At 46.6% G+C, this 22,556-nt stretch overlaps 1 protein-coding gene and 1 long non-coding RNA gene across 2 annotated transcripts in view; one reads left to right on the forward strand and one right to left on the reverse strand.

The window, feature by feature from the left end:
- Positions 1-4,005: 4,005 nt before the first annotated feature.
- Positions 4,006-22,556, forward strand: part of LOC147126486 (uncharacterized) — a 32,505-nt gene continuing 13,954 nt past the window's right edge. Inside the window, exons 1-5 of the long non-coding RNA XR_015084636.1 lie at positions 4,006-4,172; positions 7,005-7,061; positions 8,330-8,385; positions 8,577-8,644; positions 21,200-21,291. This is a non-coding gene — a long non-coding RNA (uncharacterized LOC147126486). The remainder of the gene's footprint in view (positions 4,173-7,004; positions 7,062-8,329; positions 8,386-8,576; positions 8,645-21,199; positions 21,292-22,556) is intronic.
- LOC147126487 (uncharacterized) overlaps positions 9,672-22,556 on the reverse strand; it is a 33,328-nt gene continuing 20,443 nt past the window's right edge. The window contains exon 2 of the mRNA XM_086021935.1: positions 9,672-14,642. Coding sequence (XP_085878061.1) covers positions 14,563-14,642 — 80 coding nt within the window. The 3' untranslated portion in view covers positions 9,672-14,562. The remainder of the gene's footprint in view (positions 14,643-22,556) is intronic.

The following is a 22,556-nucleotide window of genomic DNA, read 5'->3' on the forward strand; positions in this document are numbered from 1 at the left end:
TCTCCTCTCCCGCATCCCTCGCGTGAACGCACTGGGGCCGAGGGTACACGCAACCCCGGCGCTCCTTGTCTCTGTGCCCTTGAGCAGTAATTGGTCCAATCCCTCCACGATATGACTGGAGGGCACCGGAATCCGCAGCTCCCCAATCAGCCGGCTGTCAGTCACTCCGCCAGTTAAACTAAAGCCGGGGATGGCTAACAGGCTGAGATTGGGATTTGGACTTGGACAGACATAAATCTGAGAGACAAGTTTGTACTCGGCCAGGTAGTCGGGCTATTACTGGAGTGGATGACAGCCATGTTGCTGGTTGAGGGGGAAGCCCGGCATCCAATTCTGCCTGTCGTGAGAAGACGTGTTTGGGCAATTTTCCTGCAAATATACATAAGTGACAACATCCCCTGCTTAAATGGATGTTTAGCTAGGACCACGCCTCCAAACAAATAGGACTGACAAATACTCCGGATAGTTTTGTTTGTTTTCTAAACTACATCCAAAACTACTGGTAACTAAAATGATGCGTTTCGCCCCCCCAAAATATCAGCTCAAAAACTATTTGAAACTAACTGAATTTGGGAAAAATACAATCAAAGCAAAACTAAAAACGGACAAAAATGAAATGCAAAATATTACCCTGGTTGTAATCGATTGGTAATCTAATGTTCTAACGGCGGTTTTCATCTTTAGCATTTTTTGTTTTGTTTCAAGGTGTCTACGCTATCATTTGTTATGCAAATCCAAATGTTTTGTTTTTTTTGGTGAGTGCCCAAAGGTAGTGGAAAATGCTAATTATGTTTAATGGGGAAGAATAATTTCCTCGTTAATATCTCCTCCAAGGAGGTTGTGTTTTCTTCACCAGCATGTTTGGGTATCTGGATATAAAAGGTGTGGCTGTAGGAATTATTTTGCCCGCTTTTTTTTTTATTTTTTGTGTGAGTCATGCATCTTTTTAATGACCAAAATCCATCTTTTGTTGAAGGTGGCTACGTTTGAAGGTGCACAATTCAATTCCGATCTGCAGTCAGTTTTGTTGGCCTACTTTGGGCCATGAACGCTTTAATAGTGCACCAATGGTGTTCAAAATGTCCTTCTCTGCTTGTAAAGGCACTGCTGCCCAGTCAAGGTTACAAACGAATGGCGTGTTTCATCAGAAACTGCGGCATCCCCGCGCACACAGATTCATACAACTCCTGGCATCCGCACGGCCCAAATTCCACTTTAATCGCTGCTCTCAATCTGCACCTGCAGGCCCACGCGTGCCCACGTTGACCTTGCTGGCGGGGCCACGTACACGCACACACTAATGCGCGGGGTACTATCGATCGACAGTGAAAAAGTTCACGCGCGGCATCGTTAATCACACCGGAAAAGCCGGTGCCTGACGATAATCCCTTCCAACGGTGATTAATTCGGCGAAATAATGATCTGCGCCGACACAATCATTCCCTTTCCTCCCGGAGACACATTTAAAAGGGGAACAGTGGTAGCTAAAGTAGATGAATGGCCTCCCGTGGTGGTAAATAATGGAGCCAAGAGCAGAGGAGAGCTGTGACCTGTACTGAACGGTCAATGTTAGCCGCTACATGCTAGTAGCAGCTACTACAACAATGTTGTTTTCTTCTTCTATCATCTCCTTCGACTAGTGTGCAGTACTTCCTTTCACTGCTCTCAAGTCCCCCCCCCCCCACCCCCCTTTTCAACCAGGAAAAAGCAAACTCAGTCACACGTTCTAAAACGACCAAACAACAATGATAAAGAAAGTAAGTTTCAAGCAACACTGTGTCATATGTCAGTTTTTGTTGATTCTGGCGGCGCCATGTGGACATAAGCGGTAGTGTTACGACAAAAAACAAGCACATTTCCCATGTGCGTAGTGTCGTGAAATCCTGAGCTGTCGCTGGCCTGCAAGTTGGACTGAATGACATTTCTATTTACAGTGGCTGTGTGAAAGACGAATAGCGATGAGGTAATGAATCTTTTTGTTCAAACAATACTTTTTGTGTTTGTTTTGGGGCTTCTGCCATGACACCAGTAGACGTTCGAATTGACTTCCGACCCTATAGCGAAAGGAGGAAGCCAGCATGCCGTAAAGCCAATTCATTTGTATCATTTTTGTGTGCCAGGGTTGATCCCATCCTCCTCAAAGTTGCTTAGTGCCAGTAAGAACGATACAGACCCACTCGACTACTTGTAAGTCAGTTTGATCAAAAGAGGTGTGAAAATGTTTTTATTAAGTTTGAATTCTTGCCCAGTGCTGCTTTAATTGTGTAGCAACTTTAAACACGTGTATGTTGATATTTCCTCAAAATGAGTTAATCTAATGTATCGCTCCTTGTTGATGGTGGGCTGGCTAGCATGTTAGGCTAATAGCACATTTGCTATGTGATGTATTTTTAACCATCTTTATTGAGCCTACAAAAATACCTCTAAAGTGGGATGGATTTAAATGTATATTATTCCATAATAGCAAATTAGCACGTAGCACAAGATATCATCATTAAAGTGTGGCTGAGGCTGGTGGGGATATGCAATTTGATGGTCTCAAATTTGTGATGCGACTCCAAATTTGACTTAAGCACGTCTGTATCAATTTTGCTTTTAGCCCATCATATGAATGCGGATATTTTAGCGGACGCTTTATATGATGATGGCCCTGGCGATGGGAGTCAGCAGCTCACAGAAAGTCGTTGGGCTTTATCGTCTTAAAACTGTGAATGTCAAAGCCCATTTTCGATGCAATCCATCCAGGAGCTGTAGGAAAAAAAATCATCAGGAGCCATGAGGAGTCCTTCTCCCGGGGACCATGAGTGACTTAACCACATTTTGTCCCTTGGAATGCTGCGGCGGAATCATATCCTGCCTGCATGTCGTGCATGATTTTATTCTGCCACTGGAGGAGGTTTCCAGCGTCTCCACCTGGCGCCGAGCACGCATGCTGAGCAGCGTTCGCATTAATATTCAGATTGATCACATCCTATGATTTATGTCCTCGCTGCTGGGAGCATTGACACCACGCACAAGTGGCCGCCCTGTTGTTTGATGAGCATGATAATTATGTCAGCCATATGCCGCTCTCTCTCAAGCACCTGATCTGAACCCAACATGAGGCAGGAAGTAGCGGCGAAGGCAAAACCGCCGTTTGCCGCAGACAAACCATCATTGACATTCTCTTGTGTTCATTATTTGCTGCTGTTTGCCCCCCCCCCCCCCCCTCATCTTCCTCATCTTTGCCATTCCTTCAGCTCCCCGCTCCTGGTTCCCCCACGCTCGCCTGCAACCCCCACCCCGGCTCACTTGATTATGTGGAGCCAGAGTCGGGGAAAGTGTCACTATGGAAACAGGGGCAGAGGCAGCGGAGGGCTCTCGATGGGAGAGAGTGAGCGCAGAGCAGACGAGATGGGCTGTGGAATCCACCAGCGGTCATCTGGACTGAAAATTTGGGAGGGAACAACTGAATTTTATTCACCAAAGCAGGGGAGAGCCACAGCTGTGAGGCTTATTTTTACCCAAAGCACTTTGCTAAACCTTAAGTGCCTTACTCCTTTCCTTTCCTTATTATTTTTATCCAAGCACCATTTCTCAGCCCATTAGACACAGATTCCAACCTCCTTTTGCACTTTATATGAGCCACCACCGTATTTTAAACACCAGAATGATTTCAGACCTGGCCAGTAATAAGTAAATATCTGTCTAGAAGATAAACATGTTACATACAATCACATGCATTCAATAATTAGTTACGTACGTACAACAATGCTAATTCCAACGATATCATTTTGGGCTCTCAAAATGTTCTGTTCACAAATGAATAACACTTTTCTGTATTGTGGTGCCATTTTGCTACAATACAATGCAACAAAGCTTCTGAAAGTAGTTTTCATGTGAAACTGAGTTTGAGGAGTAGGGTGGTGTCAGAAGAAGGGGAGAAGGGTGGGGGGGAGCATGGGTAAGGCAAGGGGAGGAGTAAGAAAAAAAAAAGGGGGGGGGCAGGGTGTTGGTGGAGGGGGAGCCGAATTGGAGGGAGGTTTGATAGTGAGATGCGAGCCGAGCCAGAGGCAAAGAGGAGGCGAGGGCGAAGGAGCAGCATCTCCTGCTCCGTCTCCATCCATCCGCAAGCCAGCAAGTTGCCGCCTTCGCCGCCTCTGAAGTTGCAGCAAAGACATCCGCTCTCTGAGGTACGACCTCCTCCTCCTTCCATCCATGTACTGATATTCGAGAGCGTTACTGTAGCCGGTCTTTTTAGTCCCGCGCGTCGAGCAAAATTGGTCTTATTTGTCAAAATGCCCGCCGCGTTGACATTTGAAGACCGATAGCGTTTCATAAGAGTAGAACATTCCCAGCGGAAAACTTTGCGCGTCCATTGTGCCTTTAAACTTGAGAATGTTGCAGTCGTGACTAATATCTGTTTATTTGCATGTGCGAACATAAGATCACTGTTAGAGTTGATTGAACTTGTGGCATGTTATTCCTCTACCCGTAAATATGTCCCTCCGTGGTTAAAATGTGATTATCTTTGTGCGGCCAACAGACCTTTTGTGTGGTCTCGCTATCTCTTCACCACTCTCTTCATTAGTGCCATTAAAGTCGCCCTAATGTGATCAACCGCATCGATCCGCCGAACCTGTTTTGCGGCGAGGCAATCACCCGGCCCGTTCACCTCCCTCCGTTTTTATTTCTCCATTGTGCTCTTTATGCAGCCCATACGATTCCACAGAACGATGTGCAATTACTGAGTGGACTAGCGCAATGTCAGAGTGCCAGTGTGCAGATGTCATGATGTCATCCGACTACCCTCTCTTTCATGGTGCCCTGAGTACAAAATCATAGCTTTTGATGGTCGTCTTTGTCCAACCTAATTCGACATGTGAATCTTCACGAGGGCAACACGAAATAGATCACACCGCGCGTGGCACATCTGCATGACTAACGTAGCTAATTTGACGTGGTATCCCGCAAATGGGTGCGATGATTGACACGGCGAGGCGAATACGCTCGAGTGCCAACGCCACGAGGCGGCAACGCACCCTGGCAGCTGTCGCGGCGGGCCCGGTGCGCGACGCTAACCGACGCGGGGCCCGCACTCGATGCATGTATTCATCGTCGCCTGTGGGCAGCATCTGCGCGAGAGTGGACCGGGGCGCGCAAAGAAAGTGGATGGAGATCAATGCGAGCAGCTGTTCGCCGCACTTCAAACGCCGCCGTGTTGTCGGCGCTGACAGGCCCTCGCGCCGGGGAATCAAAGGCTAATGAGACAGTCATCACACAAACGCACCCGGCAGACCTATGAATATTAATACGCCCCAGGAGTGGGATGGGAGTTAGTCAGTCTTTGCGCATCATGGGTGTGGGGTGGGTGTATAAAGTACTCTGGAAGGACTTAAAAGGGTGCGTGCTGTATGTACTGGAGGCTCACTGCTCAGTTCCTTCAGGGCCTTATACATACGTTTCAGTTAAGTCTCTGCATCTTAATCTATCAGTTTGACTGCAAAGAGATTCAAGGGTTGATACTCTATTAGGACAGTCTGGACTTTTTGTTGGCGGATTTATTCATCCACCAACAAACAGTCCAGGCTTCCTTACAAAGAAAGCAAGGGGACTTGCAAAGAAAAACTTGCCAAGATATCTTCCATCGGGCAATCCTTAAGAATCTTTGGGTAAAAATGGTTGAACCACGAGGACTAAAAGAATCTGTTAACTCCTTCGATCCCAAAGATATATTTATATGTCTTTTCACAGTCCAGTCATTAAATCCCGATCATTTCTCTCTATATATTTTTCAAATTCTTTTCAAACGTTAGGGTATTAGAGGGTCTAAAGATGTCTGGTACTGAATAAGAATTGGCTGCGGTCCAGAGTCGGAACTGTCAGTTGCTTGACGAATGTACTTGCAAAGACGTCTTTGATCAGACAATCTTTAAAAGTCTTAAGGTTAAAACAGTTGAACCACGAGGACTAAAAGAATCTGTTAAGAAGCGGCTGCGGTCAAGAGTCGGGACTGCCGCTTGCTTGACGAATGTTCTTGCAAAACTGTCTACGATCGGGCAATCTTTAAAAGTCTTAGGGTTAAAACGCTTGAATCATGAAGACTAAAAATATCCGCTAAGAAGTGACTTGGGTCCAGAGTTGGGACCGTCAGTTGCTTGACGAATGTACTGGCAGAGATGTCTTGGATCAGGCCATCCTAAAGAGTCTTGGGGTTCAAACGGTTGGACCACCAACACTTCATCCTCTTGTGCTTTCTGGCAGTTCTAGAGTAGCAGCTTGCCAGAATTGGATCTGCTTCGTAGGTTTCATTTCCTTGCGGAAGAACACGAGGCTAACAGCGAGGTTGCGACCATCCATCTCAAAAGTAATGTCGACTATCTCATCTCAGCCTACACCCGCTGTCAGCGGCCAGCCAAACAAAACAACGTAAGGAGGACGGGTACAACAGCGGGCGGTCGAGGGGTGGGAAGACTGATGATGCAGGAAGACGGTCCGCCGTACGCGGGCGACCGTGCCTCCATTTTGACTCCGGCTCGTAAATCAAGCCTCCCTCCCCTCCGGGGCCTATCTTCCATTCGCAGACCTTGACGGCGCCGCGTTCGCCGGCCCGTGACGAGAAGGCGCGTCGTCCCGGCAGCGATCGATCGCGCAGGATGAGTTTGTCAGGGCGGGCGTTTCACCCGTCTGAGCGTGGTCACCGGAGTGTCCCGCCGTATCCCCCGCGCTGTGTCTGTCTCGGGGCTACATGTTCCGTCTTAATGTCAAGTCTGTACAGCTGTCAGCCCTTGGTGCACATCGTGTCAGCTCAAAATAAGATCTTTGACCACAGTAATAAATCAAGGCCAAGATGCTTGTAGGCTTTTGATTCACACTTGGATAGCTCGCTAGCTGAGCTTAGCATTATTAGGAGAAACAGCTAGCATGCTGACATTCGAAGGCCATGCCATCATATCTTGTTCTTCATTCTTTTGCAACTGACATGCAAAAAAATAACTCCCCTTCTTCGTACTTCTTTCCTACAGCGGGTGCCAGTTTCTCCATCGGCGCCACCATTGAGTGTTGCTGATTGTAAGACTCTGGTAAGTACTGATAATGCGTAGCGGTGCGGTATCGCGGTTTTCAGGCATTTGCGGAGACTATTTGTGAGGTCACAAGCGCAGGAATGTCTTCATAAATCTGCGTTTTTATGCAGATTAACGGCCCAGAAGCACCTGTTAGTCACAGTCCATTACCTTCCCTCTGTAGCTGGCGGTTATGGCGGCTTGGGCTGATATTTAAATCAAATGCAATTCCGTGTAATTTTTTAAAAGCAGTTGTTAAAGTTAAAACTAGCGCAGTAATGGATTTACAATCATATTCAAACACTAAAGGGCAGCTTGCAGTAAAAAAAAAAAAAAAGGAAAAAAGATATCAGACTCCCTTAAAATGAAGTGGTTGAATTATTCACTGGCGCTCCGTCCTTTTAAAAGCCAATTGCGCCAACGTTTCGGGGAAAACAGGGAGACGGTTGATGTGCCGCTGTCATTCTGCTTTCATGGGGGAATAAATTCCGCATTCTTGACAGCTAGAAAATTAAGGGCCCTTTGAATCTGATCTTGCTGTCAGGTGCATTCGTGACAAGCGCAGACTCACAAATATTGCTTGCACGCGCCTTCCTGCAATTTATTTTCCTGCACTTCCACAGATGAATGACAGTGATTATGAGGAATACCCGATATATCGCAGAGGGCATCAGACAATAACACACACTTCCACTTTCCCCAAAAAAGTAATATTAACTTCACGTGGTGATGCTCTAACAAAACAAAAAGGAAAACCTGAAACTCAATCAATTTCCCAGACATCCCGGAGAGGCACAAAGCAAATGTATTGACGGCGATGGCGGCGCTAATGTTGCGCCACCCCGTCGTCGCCAGTGCCGCCACTCACTCATCGTCCTCGGGCGCTTTCACGGCATTTCTTCATCTTGTTTCCTGAGCCCGGTTTGTGAAACTCAAGCGGCACCGCATGAAAGAGTTCACCCACTCAACCTCCCGGCCTGCTGAGAGCACTTGAAAGCAATTTTCTTTTAATCAAGTTCACTGTAAAGGCCCTTCTGACGCCAGCCGCAGCAACGCGACTTTTTTTGTTTTGTTTTTTTCCCCCCCTTATCCCGGCCTCTGCGCACTATATTGATTTCCCGATGAGCGTTTTCTATAAAATACTGTGTACCGACGTAATGAGAATTCTCTTGAGCTTATTGCCCTCGCAGACAGATATGAAAATGAAGGCGCCCTGTATAAAAAGAGGCTCCTCTTTTTCGGAAATTGGATTTTACATAACGAGAGCTCATTTTTCACATTTACAGGAAGCCGTATCGCTGCAGTGGTACCGGTCCTAACCCTTCGGTTTTCATCTGAACCAGCTAAGTGCCATTTATTGTTAAATGTCATGGAACATAAGCTCAACATTCCCTCTGAAGTACACTTTAATATACAGGAGGCACACTGCTTTGATGTGCACGATTGACCCAAAAATGGATAGAAATACACTTGACAAATGGTTTGGTTTCCGATTAACGGGCGCCTCAATAACGGCGCAATTTTCTCCATTAGGTCCAGACGTTGCAACGAAGCGCAACGAAGAAGTGGAAGCCGGGCGAGAAGACTCCCCGAGCACACAGGTGGGCCTGACTGCCCTTACTGGCTCCTTAGAGCAAAATCCCGCCAGGGATGCAAAATGATCGACGGTAGTTTGGATGAGCCATTATAGAGCGTGAGCAGCGTTTGACGTCCCGGTCGTGACAAGACAAACGATGCTTTGCGGAATTTATTATGTTTTATACCAAGAGTCTCCCGCTTCTGTATTCATTACATCGTAAATCCCAGGCTTCCGTTCAATACCAGTACGGGTGGGAAAACATGCATTTATTATTTATTTCGATCGTATGTGCACAGCATCCTGAAAGGTCATACTGGCAGGAAAAACCCCCCCCAAAAAACTGCAACCCACACCCAGGATTTTCAGGACAGATTTTCTATGAATTTTAAAGTGGTACAAACTCAAACATCCACGAATCTCCACTTTTCACTTCACCGGTTACCCCGCCCCCCCTTGCTTTTGCACGGATCCCCAAGTGGGAAAGCTGGAGGGTAAATGCAAAAAATGAAAACATGTAAACACATTTATGCCAAGAGAGCTTTAGAGGAGGGACTCCGGCAATGGCTGTGACTCGTGGGGTGAAAGCAATAACAAATATTTATTTTAAAAAGTAAATCTTCATTGGGGGGAAAAAAAAAACCCCAAACATAATACGGAGCTAATATCCATAAAACTCCTAGACAACAAAATGAGAAATTCTCGAGAAAAATATCACACCGCCATGCAGTATTCCTTAAGCTAATCGAAGTTGAAGCAGCACAACTGAAAATGTAATCCTTTGCACTTTTCCTCTCTTAATGAAATCCACCCAAAGAAACACAAAGCACTTAAGGCAGGCAAATAAAGGGAGCGAATAAAGACCCCCAAATATCTTCTCAATTGAATATCAGACTGCCTGTGAAGCAATCCTTGGGAAACGGTAAATCTATTCCACCCTTGCTGAAAGCTCAGTCAAAGTCAATAAAAACGGAATATTTGTTTGCCCGACGCCTTAAAAGGTACATTTGCACCACTTTTCCTATTTTTATCCGCTATTTGCAATCTTTCGACTCCCCGTGGCTCCAACTGTTTTCGTCATAGCGCCGCAGAAACTGGCATGAGTCATACATGTTGGCTTATCATTTAAAGAAACATGCTCCTACTTCCCTATTTAATTCATCAAAGACATTTTCAACCATTTGTTGTTTTCCAACTTTGCAGGACTTCTTTTTGTGTGTCAACATAAATGTATAGGCAGTTTATTTATATCATCTCCCAATGCGCTTCACGCAAGCAAAGACAAAACACCGACGAGCATTTCCAAACACAACATTTAACAAGCAGAGCAGAGAACACAAAAGTAGCTTACAAAAATCACTAGAATTGACATACAACACATGAACAGAAAACGTTAAAAACATTTGAAAGTAAAGAAATAAAAGTAGGAACGATATAAAAGAAAAAAAATATTCAAAATTGTTAAGGGGACCTCAACTCATTCACTGCCATTGATGAATTTACTCGTCTTTTCACATTCCAGCCATTCAGTCCCAGGAACCGATTTATATTTTTATCAATTTTTCTTTATCTTCGGCTAGTTAGCCGAGGATGTAAAAATGGAAGGAAATGGCGCGTTTGGGATCACAGCCCGGATTCCTGTGTTTTGACAGGGGCTTAATGATTGCGCCCGAGCTGAGCTCAGGTTGCATCGTTGACTGTTGACCCTGGCGGGCTGGACGCCGGGGACACCTTTCTGTCGGTGTTAATGAGATGACTCCGCTGTGTCTACGGGTCGCGGTGATATTTCCAGAAAGCGTTGTAGCGCCAGCGATGCGCACCTCCCCGCGGTGGCCGAGCGCCTCATTTGCATAGCGTTCAGACTTCCTTTCCCCGCTCGTTCGGCGCTCTCGCCGCGCTCCTGCGTGATCGACAGGCTCCTTCGCACTTTTCTTCAGTTTGTGTCGCACATGTTAATTAAAGCCCCTAATTAGCTTCCCCCCGCTAAAAGGCTGCTTTAAACCAGAGATGGAATGGCAAATGATTCCTGGCATTAGCATAATTGTGTTTTTGAAGTGTAAAGATTTGGGCATTTGGGATGCTAGCTTGCGCTTTTCTTTCAATGGCTTGTTGTGTTTTGGGCTCCAAACTCAAGGAGCCACTGGGGGTTGCTTTGCCGGGGAGGTTGCAGGGCTCCGGGACCCTACAGGGGCCAAAACGCTAATGAGACCTGCTCCCCCTTGATAGAAGAGACACAGGAAAAACAAACGAGCGACTCGCTGCCCCTCAGGTGTTCCTGCGCCTGCCGGAGCGGAACTGAACGATGGGGCCATGAGTGACTTTTGCAATCCGGAATAGTCAGAGGAAGGAAAAAGGAGGAAGTTACTCGTGATTACGTGTACCCTTGCTCCATGCGTGCTGGGATTTACTTTGACTAGTCAAAAGAGATGCTTTCCAGAATCCCGGCGAACTTCTTGCTTTCTCGTAGAGGACACGCAACCAGCGGCACTTAAAAAAACACAAATATTTCATTTTGTTGCATATGCTGTGCTGTCGACAGAGTGTTCTCTAGCTTCAATAACGTACATTAACATTCAATAACATCGCCCAATTTTAACTGTTATTACAATGTATACATTATCAATGTTGTATTTTGCCATTACGGGATTAATAATCAAATATGTCATGTTGAAAAAAAAAAAACGGCCTTTATTGTAGATTTGATTCCAAAATGTAAAATCAAGTAGTCAAGTAACTCATTTACTTGTTCCAGTCCCCTTTCTTTCATTTACGGCCGATGACCATCGTCCACCTCGTGCCGCCATCCAACATGGCCGAAGCCGTCACCATCCGGCCAGCGGTGCCTCCAGTTAGACGCCATGCACTTTTCACCATCCCTCCACGGGCAAACTAGCTCTCTGCGGGTGAATTATTCTGGCTCAACTTGTCTTCCCAAAAGACTCCGGAGGGGAACGGTGACAGTTTGGGGTATGGATGATAACTGAGAAGTCTTGTCATATAAGTTATTACGGAGGCAGACAGATATACCATAATGCTGAAGATTCCCGCTCCAGCCCTGAATGTGCTCCAGGCATGAAAATCCATTAAGAGGCAGTAGAGGAAGGCAAGGGGAGAAATGATGTAAAGAGGAAGTCTGAAATTATCACCCAGTCGGCACAAGGACTCTTTTAATTTGATAAATCCCATTCCGTTTCAGTCAAATCATTTCAATTTTTATAGACTATAGCTGGGCGCATAAGCACATGCCATCATATTCCGCAGGCCACAGACGAAATTATATGAAATGATTTTCCAGTGGCACGCAAAAATATCCTTTTCATGCTTTTAAGTGGGAGAGCGACCGAGCTGGAGAACACAAAGAAAATGGAAAAAGAGAAGAAAAAAAAAGGCCAAGGCGCAAGTGGACAACGGAGCCAGAAGAGTGGAAAAGATGTTGAGATTGCCGGCGGCGGGTGACTGTTTGGATGTCAAACATTCATTAGGTCTGTTTTGACTGGCGCTTGTCGGCAGCGGAGAGAAGATGAGGAACCGAGGCGATCACCGAGGGTTTTATTTAGACAACAAAAAGCCTCTCACCCATTGTGACCTTCGTGAGATTTGTTGTTTGGCAAAGTTTTGCAAAGTTTATTTCGCCGCTCCGACTGAGAAATATCGCCGCGCTTTGTGTCAGCGTCGATGCGGCCGACTGCAATGTTCCCTCGGCGCTCTCATATTTATTTCTTGTTTTTGTCTAGCCGCCTGCTAAAAGCGACCTTTTGGAAATGTGTGGCTCATGATACACAACCAGTTTTGGAACTTTGGCGGGGATCTTTCGAAAAGGCCAGACATATTCAAAGAAGCATCGCAACCATTTTTTTTTTTTTTCTTCCCCCACAAATCGATATTATGTCCGCACGTGCGCTGTTGTTAACCAATCCAAAGTGTTGCAAATAGCTTGAGAGTAAATCCTTTAACTCTATTGGACACTTTAACTGCCTGAGAAGTGTCTTATTACTCCAGCTCTTCTTGATTCCGCAGGAGCCTTGCGGCGTTATGTCGCCTCAAGATTTAAAGTCTGCATTTTGGTCGACCGTGAAAATAGTGAGGTTGGATACATTTCAGTAGGCTTGTTTTGTTAAAAATCAATAGAAGTAATGCTTCATTCCAGAAGGAAGCCCGTCAGCTACGAAGGTAAGTTAGCATGCCGATCAATTTCCGCATAATACGATGTCAGGTCCTCGTTTATTTCTTTTTGGGGGAGATGGCGAAACTGCAGTCATGAGCTTTTCTCGAGTATGAAAGCCTTTTCTGTTGTCAGGTCTCGATGCGAGCGCAGACTGGAACATTGTAATCGATGACAGCCTCATCGATTAGCAATTTTACAGTGAATTAAATTAGCCATTGAACAGGATTATTGTGGTATTGTATTAGCAGGCTATTTTGTCGGTGTCCTGTGGAAAACACGTATGTCCAATGTTGTCTTTTTTATTTTTTTAATTTTCACGTTAATGTTACTGTAACGCGGAAACCCCATTAACGAAAAAAAAAAAAAAAAGCCATAAGCGTTTTCACGGGGCAGCAACGATATGATTGCGGTATTTGCTAACTCTAGCAAGATAATGTTTTCTATTTTTTATTTCTGGGCGGGAAAAGTAGCGCTTTTGGAAAAACGACGTTTCTGCCCAACAGCGACGATGTGCTAGTTTCATCCGATATAATGAATCATAATCGTCTTTTAATCCGGGCGCGCTTTTCATATTCCCCTATTTAATGTGCACTTGATTCTAACACGCTTCAGCGATGCTTTACGGCCGTCGTGTCTGCCAACGTGTCGTACGACTCCGCAAGCGGATTTAAGACCACCTCCAACAGGTATGAGCTTTACTCAAGAGCACCTAAGATGTGTGATGTATTTTTAGAGAGGCTAAGAGGTGCTGATGGGCTTTCGAGGAAGAAAATGACTGCATGTGATTGCTGCCTTGACTCGCACATTTATTTTTGCACTGACTGTTGGTAATAACAGGCGCACGCAATCAGGAGACATCCCATAATTACGACGACGCCTTTGATCACGTCACACCTTGGATGAAATGTGCCTTTGTTAACGTATTAAGCAAACCGCATTTGCATAAATCGCTCGGTCAACTGCGGCAGGCAGGAATGAACTGAATTTTTTTCATTTAGAAGCGTCCTGCGGCCTCGTTAAAGATAGAGCTTGGGGGTTGGGGGGGGGGGGGGGGGGCTTAATGTCACAACACAGATATGGCAGGTACACACAAACGCGCGCACAACCTGCGCGGCTTTGATTGAGTGTAAGTGCCTGCGTTGGCGGTCAAGGTCAGCTGATAATGGGAGAGATTGAGGACAGGGTGAGGCAGCGGCGGGGGGCGGTGGGGGCGGGGTTCGCCAGCCGTCTCAGGTAATGAGATTTACGACCCTGAGCTCTCAACACCGCGCCATCCCCCCCCCGTCCACCGGCTAACATGATTTATAGATCTAATAGACGTCACAGCTCCCGCCTAAGATAGAGGCTTCACATTATCACGGAGGCAAAGTCATCTGTTCAACAGGGTAAAAATACACGATAACTTCACCAAGATGTCGGCGCGTGTGTGTATGTGCGGGCGTGTCGTCTTTGCACTTTAAGCGCGTGTTAGCGTTGTTGTCGGCATCATTTGTATTCATTGAAGAGCTCTCACAATGAAAGCTTCAAAGAAAATAGCTGCCGCTTTTGGAGGATTTAACGCATTCATTGCCATTGACGTATTTATTTGTCTTTTCACAGTCCAGCCATTCCAGTTTATTTTTTTTTCGATTTTTTTTTTTTTTTTTTTTTTTTCAAACGTTAGGGTAAAAGGGGGTCTGAAAATGTCTGACAGTGAATGAGTTATGGAGTAATTGCGATGTGTTGACTTTGTAAGTTGCAAGTGTCTCATGAAGATCGATTGCAGGATCTCGGGGAGTTCATCCAATTGTGTTCCAACACAGAGAGAACCCCCTCTGAGGAATACTCTTTTGTTTGATAGATGAAACAGATGTATGACCTAAGGGGTGGAAAAAAAGATGTAAAAGTGTAATTAAAAACAGTCCAGAGAAAGTACCCCAAAAAAAAAAAAAAAAAGACTCAAATAAAACGCGATTAGCTGCCATGCAAGAATAATGAGATTACCCTGCCATGCCGCCTTCCGCGGCACTAAGGCTCAAAATAAAATGGCCTTCAATAGAAACAACGCACAAACGGTGCTATTGTTCCGGGGCGCTGCGCAAGGAAGCCAGACGTGGCGCAGCAGCAAAAGATGGAAGCCACTGAACTGACTGCTGATTACCGAGAGTAGCAAAACAACAGAGCCAATACTTGCTGTCTGCTCAGCTCTGTTTACTTATGCTTCGGCAAAAAAAAAACAAAAAAAAAAACAACAACAATATGGTGACGGCCAGATTGCTTCCCAATAGATGCAGTGTTAATATTTGTACTAGGCCTTCTGTACGTGTTGAAAAATATGCCCGATTGGATTTTGAGCACACGCTTACACACATAAACGCTTCGAATCCCCTCAGTTGTTTGCTCTTCTGCAGCCTCCCGTCTCTGCTTATTTGGAGAATTAAACCAATAAGCCCCCCCGCTAAGCTACAGCCTAGCGGTTATTGATGCGCAGCCTTCTTATTGTCTGGAGTTTGTTCTGCTCATATTCACCGCGTCTGCCTTTGGGCCAGCCAGCATACAGTCCCGTTCAACAATGCCAGAGCGGAGGGCTCAGGGCCGCACAAGCGGCCGTGGGATGGCAGGCGAGAACGTGCTGCGGAAATCACATTCATGCGCTCGTATGTCTTTAGCCTGCGAGTGCTTTCATGAATCCTTCTGCTGTTTGGAAACTGCGGCTTTGTTTTTTAATTTGGGGAGAATACGGTGAAAAATCGCCTCGGGGTGGGGGAGGATATTGCTGATTGGAACGAGTCTTCAAAATGCTTCAACAAATGATTGTTTTGGTGGCAACAGCGTTGTACGAATAGTGCTTGATATAATCAATCAATACGATCAAACTGTTCAACCCGCAGAGCGTTTGCAAAGCGTACCAAAATACACTCGACGGAGATGAGTTTCTACGAGTCTTATTCCTATATTTGTACCGGAAAGCCATATGAGATTTAAATATTATAAAAGCACATTATTGGCTGGTTTCAAAACAGATTCGCCGTTGGAAAAAAAACAAAAAAACGTTGAGGCTGGAATATTGGCCTGCCCACCGGGTAATGGCCAGGATGTCCAGATTACCACCCTGGGCTTGCTCGGAGGCAAAAGACATTTCCAAAGACACACTGTATCCAAAAATGGGAGCTTAAAAGACGAGGTCACTAATCAGGGGCAAAGTTTACCGTGAGGCAGGCTGCTGGAATGCGACGACGAGGTAGACAGAATGCGACACGGGGTTGAATACGTGAGGTAATCGGCGATAACGAGGCACGGGCAAGACGGGGATGACGGGCAGGACTGGGATTTAAAAGATGAGCAACGTCGAGGATCACGTCACTCAAAATGGTGCACCCCTTAAAAAGTTTGTCACGGCAAAACACCTGGCGCTTGCTCACGCTTTCTTCTGCTTTTATCTCATCTTTGCACATTGTCTCCTTGTGGGCGTCGCCAGCCCGACGGCGAGTTTGTCACTTTGATAGCAGGTGGGAGGAGAGGCGCGGTTGCGGGCCAAACCACGAGGCACACTTTGTCTTAGCAGGTGTGGGAACTGCCCAAGGTGATAATCGCCCTGGTGTCGCCGGATGTTCGATTCGAACAAAGCGATGGTTAGACGCTCAATTATGGGACGGGAAGCCGACGCTTGAGAGATTTCACGTAAACGCGGCCAGCCGAACACAGCCCGTCGAGAGCCACTCCCCGGTTTGATTGGAAACATCCCCGTTTTGTTCCGACGCGGAGGAGGGCGAGTGTTGCCGGAGGGAGCTTAAAATGGCTGCTGAAAGTCAACAGACTGGATGTGAACCAAGCCCGGCAGACGGCGGACAAGCGCGCGCTCGGATGGCTGCGTTGGAAGGAAGGCAGCAGCTTGTTAGGGTGGAAATGGATTAGCGAGCGGCACAATGGGAGTCTTAGGCGTGTCTGCGGTGTTGTGTTAAAGCTCCGCCTGCGTTGCCCTGGCTGCTAGACTCATTTATGCCCAGCGGTGCATGCAGCAGCCGGCTTTCTCACACTGGGCTTTTCTAATTGCCGCGGCTTTCTCCCGTGCTCTCCGCCTCCATCAAAGAGCTGAATTAACCTGCAGCGCCGCGCAATTGTTGTTTGTCACACGGTAGAGGAATTATTTTTGCGCTTATTGTTGCCTCGAGAAAGACACTTTTGAGATGTTTTGCTCTTTTTTTTTTTCACTTTTTTCTTCTTACAGTAAGCAGGTTCTGCAGCCCCCGCGGTGTTCCGACTTGACATTCAAAAGTCACAGAAATAGCTCGAGCAAAGCTTTAGCCCAAGGTCGCGCAAGCCGGCCGGTCCCTGCGGTGTGTTCGTTTTGCGAACGGCACACTCGAATGGCACACTTGGAGAACTCCATTTGACAATTGTACACCTTTATAACGTCTCAGGACCGGCCGCTCAAACGCTGACCCAATTTGAGATCTGAAAGGAATTGCTACATTTTTTCATGCTAGTTGCATACACTCTTCCTTCAGTGAATTCTCGCACGCGAGTCAGGACGATTTGAAAGGCGTAACGTGTTTTGCCAAGCGAGCGCTGATCATTCGTCTACTGCGCCTCGAAAGTAGCAACCGTAACATGACGGCCGTAGTTCACCGTTTCGAGGGAATTCCCAACGCATAATTGGGCCGATTTCCAACGAAATATCTTTGCATGAAGGTAGCGAAGCTGTTCAAGTGGAAAAATGATTCATTTACAAATTTTTTTTTTACGCGAGTGCTCATTGCTCGGTGCTCAGGGACCAAGCGCTCCGATAGCAAACAATGGAGTAAACCACGACATTCAATTGCGAACAAAGGGCTAAGCTAACAATTCATTTATTCCCAGGAAGGTTTGACTTAAAGCATAGCGTATGTCATTTTTACCAGATTTTGGGGCTGTCACGCGTTCTGAGAACAACCCTCGGCACGTACGCAACTTTGTGGAAATTAGCGATCCTTCTAATGTGTTGAATAAACACAATTTCCCTCGGCAAAGATTCTGATATTGCGTTAGTCCCGTACAAGTCGCTTCAGGGAAAGGATAACCAGGAGAATGATGGCTAGCGTAGCTTTTGAAGACGACTCGGACTAACCTCTATACATCCCTCCTTTTATCTGCAACCTGTTCTGCGCAGGGACAGCGCAGGGGGTTCACCTTGGACCGGCCGCCACGCTGTCACAGGGCTGCGGTGTGCAGATAAGCAGCCACGGGGCTTCCATCTTTCAGACGTTTGACACGTTGCAGTTGGAAAAACACAAGTCTAAAAAAGCAAATTAATGATGTTTGAATCCCATTAAGCGGCTTAGACTCAGGCTCTTTGCATTGTACATTCCGGCTCAATGTCACACCGCCGTGGCTTAGTGGGACACTTCAATGCGGACTAATCGTATTATTAACACCTTTTGCTCTTCCTGCTATGACGGCTTAAAGCGTCGGCCGTGACAAAAGCCTTATCGCGCACTCTCATTCACACAGTCTGCAGGTGAATTGCGCGTATTTGTGGCGTCCCCTTTCTGCCGCCGCTGTTTAGCTTTGGGAATGTGCCAGAGAAGGAAAAAAAAAAAAAAAAACTTTTAAGTGACGTCTGAGAGACGGGGGAAAAAAATCTATTAATACCCACAGCTGTATTCCATGTTTATATGCCTGAATAAATCACAAACGAGCATATTCAAAAATTCTCTCTCTCTGTTGGTTTTCGTGCGGAAAGTAACCAAGCGTGTGCGACATCTCTCCACTTGCCTGCAAACGCTGCCTGGCTAAATGAAGATTGACGTGGCCCTAATGCCCTCTGCCGCGAACAAATAGATAATCAAGGATCCCGTTTTGACCCGCGCAGCCCCCCCCCCCCACCCCCCGCCCGTGTCTTGAGATGGCGTCCGAGCACTCCAATGTGGCTGACGGAGATTGATTTTGTGAGTGTTTGTGAGGGCATGACAGAAAGATGAATTTATTCTGCGGCTGTCACGGTATCAGCCACACTGTTTAAATATTCATTTCTCAATGTTATAATGCAGTGGCACTGATATTATTCCTGCGCCGGCTTCCTTGCGCATATCCTGCTTTGCATTTTGGGGCTTTTCACGACTTGTCATGCACGCGTCGCGAAGATTGCGCTTCCCCCTTTAAAATCCTTCATATATTGTCTGGCTTCTATCGTGCCCCCGTCATGTTTAAGTTGATCTCGCAAACCGGTGACGACAAGATTTATCGGTTTGAAGCAGATTTAATCAAAGCGGTGTCTTGGCTAAAATGGAGAAAATCGTCTTTATCGGCTGCTCGCTGAGATTGAGGGCGACGGGGAGGTGTAATGAAATAAAAGCCCAGGCGGGGAGAAGGACTATTGGACAGGTCACGTCCGTCTGCGACGCACTTATCATGTGGGGATTTTCTGGAAGTGTCACTCGCTGTAGGAAGCCTTCAAGGCCCTCGGGGAGAAAGGGGACGCTGGGCCGGTGACAGGGCTATCTGCCTCTGACAGCCCAAAGACCGAAAGCCGGATGGCTGGGACAGATAAGGCGGCATCAACACCGGACACACAAACACACGCGCGCGCCCGGGCGCGCGCACCGGCTGAGGCGTCCAAACAAACTGGCATTCACTTTGCATGAACAAATGACCTATTGCCTCGCCGCTCGCTCGCTGGTTGGCTTGCTGCTGCTGATGCTGCGCGCGCATATCCGCAGCACAATCACACGCGTTCGCGCTCGCTGGGTCCCTGTCTGGCAGCCGGTGAGGCTTCCCATTAGTTGTGGTGCAGTGTGCAAAGTGAGGAGCGCTGGGGCGAGAGACATCAATTTGCTTCCTCTAATGCGCTCGCTGCCCCCACAAGACATATTGATTATTTCTTCCCCGCAAAGCGACAAATAGCAATTTCGGGGGCATAATGGAGATAGATGCTTGGTTTATAAGAAGCCCCCAAAGAAAAGTTGTAAAGGGATTGGGGGGGGGGGGGGGGTTATACTATTCTACCAGCCGTTTTTTGTCGCCCCCCGCGTCTCTTAGATTTGACATTCACAATTTTTTCCATATCACGCAGAGTGAAGAAATGTGAGCAAATAAATGAGGCAGCACTGCGGTCAATACAAATAAAGGGAAGCGAGTCGAGGACAGATGTTTGCTAACTTTTTTTTTTTTTCCGGGGGTACGCAGATGCCCAGGCGGTCCAGCGATGCAGGATTTGATGCGAGCCCCCTCCAACGGGTGTCACCTCCTCCCGGCTTAATGGCGGTGCTGCAGAGAGCAGCTGGTGCCGCAGTGTTTGCTCTGCCTCAGCCTCTGATCGATGCATCGCCTTCATATCCCCCGTGTTAGCGTCAGCGTGAATGAGCCGCACAGCCACCTTATGGTGCAACATTTAATATTCCATTTTTGGGGAGAAGCAACCCAGAATTTGAGAGTGGTTTCATTTAGGGAGCTGCAGTTTAATGTACTATGTCAGATACGAGTATCGAGGTATCGGTATTAGTCCGACACCGGCCTTATTTCAAGGTATCTGCTACTTGAAAAGGAAGCCGCTACCAGCCACCGATACCTGAGGAATAAATGACATCTAGGTAGGGATGTAACGATGAATGGAAATTCGTTTAAAAATCCATTTAAACTGCATCAATGTAAAAAAATAAAATAAAATGGATTAGTCGAACAAGAGACATAACTTACCTAGGTCATTAGCATATGCTAATTTAGAGTGCTAAAAAATGATGTTAGTCCTAATCTTAAATTGTTTCTATTCCAGATGAAAGCGATGTTAAGAGAGCCACATGCGTAGATCCTTATCGTCAGCCCGTCTGTGATGTTTCCAACTATGTGCTAGCATTAATTTGCGTCACTTATATCCGAAGGCACTAGTGTAGTGTAAGCTTATAGTCTCATCTACTCAGAGATGGGATGTCAAACCTGTTGTAAGGAATATCCATCTTGCACGCAAAATGCCCACCCAAACATCGCGAAATGCAATTTGCCACCTGCTATTGGCGCTTTACTTTGTACATTCATCCACTGACATTACATGAAGTCAGCCGTGCTCATCGCCATCCGCAGCAATTGAAGTGTTCAGTGTCACGTTCAAGAGAGTGTCTCCGGAGGAGCCGCGGGATCGAACAAGCAATCTTCCGATAACAAGATGGCCACTCCGCCACCTGAGCCATGGAGTGAAGCCGTTCGTGCATTACGGAGTGCGGGGGGGCCGGGCCTCGCGTTTGCCAATTTGTGATCCAAGTTGGACTCAACCATCACCTCCGCTGGTACGAAGTCAGCACGGGACGGCGAGCACGTCACAAAAGGCTCTTGTTTGCATCCGCGCTGGCAGGGACATCTTTTCACAAATCTGGAGTCGCTTTACCTGCTGTCGTTTGTACCCCAAAACGTTGCTGTCGTTTATCAGATTTCCTCATTTTTTTCTCTCTCTCTCTCGCACTGCAGACAGCTCACGCAGCGACAGCGTGAAGGCTGATTTGCCGTCGCCTCCGGCTATAAGAGCCCAGCGTGGGCCCAACCTCCATGAGGTAAACGAGGTAATGCACCGCTCATCACGCCAAGGACTGTTGGGGAATTGGTTTAGCCGCATATACAGCTTTTTCCTGCCCCTTTTCCAAAATGACGTCTGCAAGTGATAGCGGGTGAAAAGTTAATGGCCTTTCAGCCTCCTCGAACTATACTTGTGAAAATGGAGATTCTTTGAGCGATATGGCCGCAGTTTGTAAGAGATGCTGAAAGCTGAGACATGATGTAATGTTTGACATATAGTACGTTTTCATTTTGGGGGGTGGGGTAGGGGGGGGGGGGCGTAAACATGAAATTAGTTGTTAGGTAGTTTTTCTCGCCGGCCGTCCCCTATCTCTTGTAAAATATATTCCGTTATTATTTTGTTGTGTGTCATATTCTGCAAAAAATGTAGTGAAGAGCAATTCAGACAGAAGCCACAGGACTGTTTTGCACTGTGAATGGGCGAAATATTGCAAGGGGGGGGGGCTTCGGCTCTTATCTGGGTAAGCTGTCTTCCTCCAATAGCTCCAACCTGCTTTCATCGTTGCTTCCGTGAATATTTCATGCACATGCACACACAAACAGCCCCCCCCCTCCCTTTCTTTTCTTTCAATTTTCAGCTCTCAAGCCACTATCATTGTTTAGTCACCAGAAAATCTTGCAAATCACAGATGGAGTTGTTGTTTAGACCGTAACTATTAATAATTCAGTATTTTTTTCCGTACTGGTTTTACCGAGCGAAGAGTGAAGCCGATGCCTCGCCTGCTGCGCGCGCGTTATCTGCACACACAACAAACGTAACACTTTTATACTTTGTGTTTGTACACGATGCTGCTTTGCCGGGGGAAAAAAAATGACACGGTATTAAAAACGGTAAAAGTTTTTTGTGTTTTTTTTTCAAAAGTTACTTCAAAGTGTAGTCCTTGCCGATGAGAATGAATATACCGGTAATTTGAATATACAAATAGGCATTCATTTCCACCCTTGTGACCATTTTGTCCAGCAGCGATATGGACTGTTGATTTCAAATATTTTTCAGCCTCATATAAGTGAATAAAGTGGGTATGACAGGCCTATTTGGATTATTTTTTTTTTTTTTTTAGCTGTAATGGATTGCAGCTTTAATTGCACGCAACAAGCCCGCAGCGGGCCATTAAGCATAGTAAATTATTTCCAAAGCCGGTTTTGAAGAACGGCAAAAACTTTGGCCATCCCACTGACTGGAATAGCCCGCCTCCTCCGGCGCGCCGTCATCGCCGTCGTTTGTCAAATGAGGCCAGTGGCCGTTACAAAG

The sequence above is a fragment of the Filicampus tigris genome, chromosome 22, assembly GCF_054856515.1.
Source record: "Filicampus tigris isolate MCC_2025a chromosome 22, RoL_Ftig_1.0, whole genome shotgun sequence".
Classification (NCBI taxonomy): Eukaryota; Metazoa; Chordata; class Actinopteri; order Syngnathiformes; family Syngnathidae; genus Filicampus; species Filicampus tigris.